The sequence below is a fragment of the Mandrillus leucophaeus genome, unplaced genomic scaffold (assembly GCF_000951045.1).
Source record: "Mandrillus leucophaeus isolate KB7577 unplaced genomic scaffold, Mleu.le_1.0 Scaffold401, whole genome shotgun sequence".
In the NCBI taxonomy this organism is placed as follows: domain Eukaryota; kingdom Metazoa; phylum Chordata; class Mammalia; order Primates; family Cercopithecidae; genus Mandrillus; species Mandrillus leucophaeus.
This window is the reverse complement of record NW_012104266.1, coordinates 1,567,748-1,573,981: the sequence shown is the minus strand read 5'-3', so window position 1 is coordinate 1,573,981 and position 6,234 is coordinate 1,567,748. Positions and strand designations below refer to the sequence as shown.

At 47.7% G+C, this 6,234-nt stretch overlaps 1 protein-coding gene across 1 annotated transcript in view; it reads right to left on the bottom strand.

Moving 5' to 3' along the window:
• Positions 1–6,105, bottom strand: part of TAF1 (TAF1 RNA polymerase II, TATA box binding protein (TBP)-associated factor, 250kDa) — a 125,815-nt gene extending 119,710 nt beyond the window's left edge. Inside the window, exons 1-3 of the mRNA XM_011992078.1 lie at positions 5,922–6,105; positions 4,798–4,912; positions 4,239–4,355 (exon numbers count right to left, since the gene is read on the bottom strand). Of these exons, the coding sequence (XP_011847468.1) occupies positions 4,239–4,355; positions 4,798–4,912; positions 5,922–6,101 (412 nt within the window). The 5' untranslated portion in view covers positions 6,102–6,105. The remainder of the gene's footprint in view (positions 1–4,238; positions 4,356–4,797; positions 4,913–5,921) is intronic.
• Between the last annotated feature and the right edge of the window lie 129 nt (positions 6,106–6,234).

Below are 6,234 nucleotides of genomic sequence, written 5' to 3'. Positions count from 1 at the left end.
TTTTTTTTTTTTTTGAGACAGGGGTCATGCTCTGTTGCCCAGGCTAGAGCAGAGGCTTGATCATAGTTCACTGCAACCTCCAACTCCTAGGCTCAAGTTATCTTCCCGCCACAGCCTCCTGAGTAGCTGGGACTATAGGCAACCAAGTCCTATGATACTTTATCAGTATCTTCTAAGTTTAACCCTAGCTATCTTTTTTTTTTTTTTGAGGTGGAGTTTCGCTCTTGTCCCCCAGGCTGGAGTGCAGTGGCATGATCTCGGTTCACTGCAACCTTCGCCTCCCGGGTTCAAGCGATTCTTCTGTCTCAGCCTCCCAAGTAGCTGGGATTACAGAAGTGTGCCACCATAGCCGGCTAATTTTTGCATTTTTAGTACAGACGGGGTATCACCATGTTGGTCAGGCTAGACTTGAACTCCTGACCTCAAGTTATCCATTCTCCTCGGCCTCCCAAAGTGCTGGGATTATAGGCGTGAGCCACCACGCCCGGCCTGACCCTAGCTATCATTTTCTACAATTGTCACCCTACTTCAGATCTTAATAACTTTACATCTCTAGCCTGCAAGAACAGCCTCCAAGTTGATGTGACATTCACTCTTTTACTAATCAAAATCCCATAGCGACAAGTATCACTCTTCTAAAGCATCACAAAGGGAAGCCTCTAAGACTGTAAACTAGCAAAGCAGAAAAAAAGGAAAGTCAACTAATATTGGCAAGAGCATTTACCATTATACTATGTGCTTTCACATCATGTGATAAACTTAAATTCTCACAAAACTATTATTAATGTAACTATTATCACCTTTACTACTGACAAGAAAACAGAGGGATTATTACAAATGAGAAATCCAAGCCTCAGAGATTGAGCAACATGCTCACAGTCACACTAAATATGGAGTTGGAATTTGAATCTATGACACTCTAAGCCTAGGACACTTTGACTCCAAAGTCCTTTTCTTTTCATTATACCATCCTGCCTCTCACTCAACAGTCTATGATGGTTTACAATTCCTTATGTCATCAAATCCCAAGTAATACATACATAAAGGTACTGTGAAATTGCTCTATTCTTGGTTCTTGCTATTTGGCAGCATGTTTTCTACTCCTTTCAAGAAAACCTACTGGCTAATTCCCCCCTCTACACACATGACTTGCTTATTTCTAAATATCTCCAAAACTTTAGACAAGCCATGTTTTCAAACCAAAATGAACTGCTGCTCCTTCTCCACCAAACCTTGCCTCACTTTCAAAATTCTACTCAAAATTCACCTCCATGAAAGCTTTATTAGCAATCTACATCCACTTCCAATTATTCCCAAGAAGCATCCTTGTAAATCAAGCCACACAAAGGAGCCAATGCCAAGGAAGGAAAAAGCTAAGGGTATAGGTGAAGGCACCACTAGAGGACAAGAGAACTTAGAAAAGAGCATCCCAGAGTACTGAGATTCTATCAAATGTAGCATCCTCCTTTTCCAGGAAGCTAGCTCATAAAACTCACCCAGGGAAACTCCCAGCCTTTTCCTTACCATCCCTAGTCAAGACAACAAACACAAACCTGGAAATTATAACTTCTACTGAAAATAATAACTGCCACCATTTCCCCTCAGTCAGGGTGCTCAAAAATGACAGCTATTGACTTACCTATTCTGGCAGCCCATCAAAACTAAATATAACACTCTATATACAGAAACATGAGCTCATAGTTGGTTCGCCTTACTATGAATAATTGTTCTGCATTTATTTATGTCATCTTCCCCACAAGATAACAATATCCTTAAAGGCAGGGCTTATATCTTCTATTTTTCATGGGTTAATTTTCGTATATGCAGTACAGTTAATTCTTTTCATATAAGCAGCACTCGCAGTACAGTTAATTCTTTTCATATAAGCAGCACTCAAATCCATAAGCTGTCCCGAAAAAATTAAGTTCAAGTATTTACCAAGGTTTTATTCACATTTATCAGCAGCCTGAAATCTAGTTTGAAGAGGTGGACAATGAATAAATAAGGAGCAACTTCCTATAAAACTTTCAAGCAGGCCGGGCAGGGTGGCTCACACCTGTAATCCCAACACTTTGGGAGGCAAAGGTGGGTGGATCACCTGAGATCAGGAGTTCGAGACCAGCCTGGCCAACATGGCAAAACCTCATCTCTACTAAAAACACAAGAAAAATTAGCTGGGAGTGGTGGCGCACACCTGTAGTCCCAGCTACTGGGGAGGCTGAGGCGGGAGAATCACTTGAACCCGGTAGGTGGATGTTGCAGTGAGGCAAGATTGCGCCACTGCACTCCAGCCTTGGTGACAGAGAGAGGCTCCGTCGGGGGGGTGGCAGGGGCAGTTTCAGGCAGTGAGAGGCAGAACAGGGCAGTGCAAAGAATGAACTATAAAGAACTGTGGACCAATAGCTCTAGATTCCAGACCACTAAATTGAATTCCTCAAGTTCCGAAAATGGACTTCATTATCTTTTGAGACAGCGTTTAGCTCTTGCCGCACAGGCTGGAATGCAGCAGCGTCATTTTGGCTCACTGTAACCTCCTCCTCCCTGGGTTCAAGCGATTCTCATGCCTCAGCCTCCCGAGTAGCTGGGACTACAGACGCACGCCACCATGCCCAGCTAACTTTTGTACTTTTAGTAGAGAAGGGGTTTCTCCATGTTGGCCAGGCTGGTCTCGAACTCCTGGCCTCACATTATCTGCCCACTTGGGACTCCCAAGGTGCTGGGTTTACAAAGGCCTGAGCCACCACACCCAGCCAACTTATCTTCGAAACACACTGCCTAGGCCGGATGCGGTGGCTCACACCTGTAATCCCAGCACTTTGGGAGGCCAAGGCGGGGTGATCACGAGGTCAGGAGATGGAGACCATCCTGGCTAACACGGTGAAACCCTATCTCTACCAAAAATAAAAATAAAAATAAAAATAAAAATTAGCTGGGCAAGGTGGCGGGCGCCTGTAGTCCCAGCTACTGGGGAGGCAAAGGCAGGAAAATGGCATGAACCCAGGAGACGGAGCTTGATCTCAGCTCACTGTAACCTCCGCCTCCGGTTTGAAGCAATTCTCCTGTCTCAGCCTCCCGAGTAGCTGGGATTACAGGCATGTAATCCCACACCTGGCCAATTTTCTTCTATTTTTAGTAGAGAAGGGGTTTCACCATGTTGGCCAGACAGGTTTCAAACTCCTGACCTCAAATGACCATGCTCCCCTACAGGCGTGAGCCACCGCACCCTGTGTAAACAACGAACTTGATACTTGCTTGCAAATACGTTTTTTTCTTCTCTGGTATAAGGTGCTACATTATAGAATCAGAACAAGATGCTACATTGTAGAATCAGAACCTCAGACCTAGAAGGTAAAGTCAGTTAAGTGGAAGGAGTCTTAAGATTTATTTGTAACCTCTAGTAGAAAAGGAAAATTTGAACTTTAGAGAACTTTATAATAAAGTGTGGAATTTTATCAAAAGTAATACAATTAGCTAGTAGTAGACTCTGACTAATTTAACTCAGTTCATTACACGTTGTTTGAGCACTTGTTATGTACTCTAAACTGACAGGAAGTGTGTTTCTTTTTATTTTGAGACGGAGTCTCGCTCTGTCACCCAGGCTGGAGTCTAGTGGCGCGATGTAAGCTCACTGCAACCTCCGCCTGCCGGTTTGAAGCAATTCTCCTGCCTCAGCCTCCCGAGTACTTGGTATTATAGTCCACGTGCCACCACGCCTGGCTAATTTTGTATTTTCAGTAGACCGAGTTTCTCCATGTTTGTCAGGCTTGTCTCAAACTCCCGACCTCAGGTAGGTAATACGCCCGCCTCGGTCTCCCAAAGTGCTGGCGTGAGCCACCGCGTCCTGCCTTAGTTCACTGTTTATGTATGACCTTGCATCCCTCTTGAACTATCAATTCCTTCAGGGCAAAAACTGAATTTGTTTCATAGTTTCCAACTTTGAAGTGCATCTCACAAACCCCTGCAGGTATTCAAATACCAGATGACAAGGAAGCTATTTGTCATTAACCAAGAATTCATGACTGAACAGTATGAGGAATAACCACGAGTACAGTTAACACTGGCCAGAACAAAAAAAGATAGCAGCTACTTAGAACTCAGCTGACAAAGGGAGAGGAGCAAAGCAAAGGCATAGAGAGCAGGAACAATGGCAGAAAGCAGGCATGGAAACCAGAGCCCAAACTGGACTATACAACAGGATAATGCACTGGAATGTTCAAGCTAATACACCAAAGAATCACCTGAGTGGCAAAGGGGCTGCAAGCTCCCCATTGTCTGCTGGTATCTTCGGCTTTCATCTTCTGCCACCTCGTTGATGTCTGAATAGTCCACAGCATCTTCCGTACTCCTAATCCACCCTATGAAAAAGCAGGGAGAATCGCAACAACAGTAAGTGACCCTCACTCCCTCAGGTAATTCCCATTTAAAAGTACATGTACAGGCTGGATGTGGTGGCTCACGCCTATAATCCCAGCACTTTGGGGGGCCGAGGCGGGCGGATCACCTCAGGTCAGGAGTTCGAGACCACTCTGACCACTATGATGAAACCCTGTCTCTACTAAAAATACAAAAATTAGCCGGGCGTGGTGGCGCGCGCCTGTAGTCCCAGCTACTTGGGAGGCTCAGACAGGAGAAATGCTTGAACCCGGGTGGCGGAGGTTGCAGTCAGCCGAGATCGCCCCACTGCACTCCAACCTGGGAGACAGAGCAAAACTCCATCTTACACACACACAAAAGTACACATATAGTAGTAGGTGGCTAGCCTCCTCCCCCACCTACTCCTCACAACCCAGACTTCACCTTCATCATTTACCAAGGCACCGTCAGTCCCGGTCAATTCTTCATTTGCCGTGAGTTCAGTGATCAGGCTGCCCAGCCCCAAAGCCCCCAAGCCTGCCAAGTGCTTCTTACACTCCTGAAAAAGGGACAGCACCAGAGTCGAAGACAACAACTAAACCTACGATTCCCACACCAGAAAGGCTTATTTCCCTGGTCCACAACAAAGTCACAAATCCACATGAAAAATGACTGTGCAGTGTGCCAAAAGGAGTAACACGTTCAAGAACTGCAATATCTATCTACCAAACTTCGCATCGATCAGATCTTTATTAAAGCACCACAGCCAACTGCATCGCCTACACTTTAAAATATAACACTACAAGAGAAGACGAATCAAAGAACTACCAAGACTGAACGAATGGAACAGTCGTTCTCGGAACCAGGGCCAAGGCAGGGAGATGAGTGGGATTGGAGGCGGCGAGACGGGGCTCGTTCGGGCCAAGTTTCGCATGGGCCTGTGGCACAGTAGGGGCCACAGCGGCCGACAGCTTCACCCCTCAAGAAAACGGGCCTAAGCGAAGGCGGGGTAGTTTCATGAGGGCGCAGGACACTATTTCACGGATGTCAGTGAAGACGCTGGGAGAACCACCTATAAGGCGCACTGGGACCAGGAGGCCCGCCTGGGTGCTGAGAATACCCCATTGACCTAAGCCTGGGGCCAGAACCAAACGAGCGGGGGACAGGTCCTGTCCAGTCCTCTGGCTCTATAGAGCCATCTCAGCCTAGCGATGTCAGAGGGGCAGGAAGTGTCAAGAATCTCCAAGCAGGTTACGGGTGGGAAGCCATCTCATTAGGCAAAACAAGCATGTGTCCTACTGCCTGGTCGGCAGAGCACTAGCTCCAAAGCCACCATTCCCTACGCCCCTGGCCCCGGGCTCGCCTCGCGCTCTCTTCTGCCCACCCTCCCCTAGAACTGATCACTCCCACGCGACGCTGCTCCCGCAACCACGAGGGCGGGATCCTCCTCCCCGGCGTTAACTGCGCCCAGTTCTCGCTGCCTGAGCACCCTCTGCTTTCCTCCCTGCACCTCCTTCTTCTGCTTAGCCGCACCCTCCCCAGCCCTACCCCCACGCCCACCCCCTCACATCATCCAAGACGCTTTCCCCCTCCAGCTGCCCGGCTCCATTGATGTTGCCGAAGAGGAAACCCGCTAAAGAAAATGGGCCGCCTCCAGCGGAATCTTCGTCGCTGTCCGTGTCTGACATGATGGCGGCAGCAGTGATGGTACCTGCTGCCCGCAGCAGCAAATCGCAGCCGGGTCCCATAGACCGGAAATAAAACAACAGTCGCACAGAAGTGACTTACTGAGCTCCCTTACCCTACCAGCCTCTACCGGAAGCTGAATAAAGGTGGGGAGGGGAAGGGAGGGGAAGGGAGGGGAAGGGAGAGGAGGGGAGG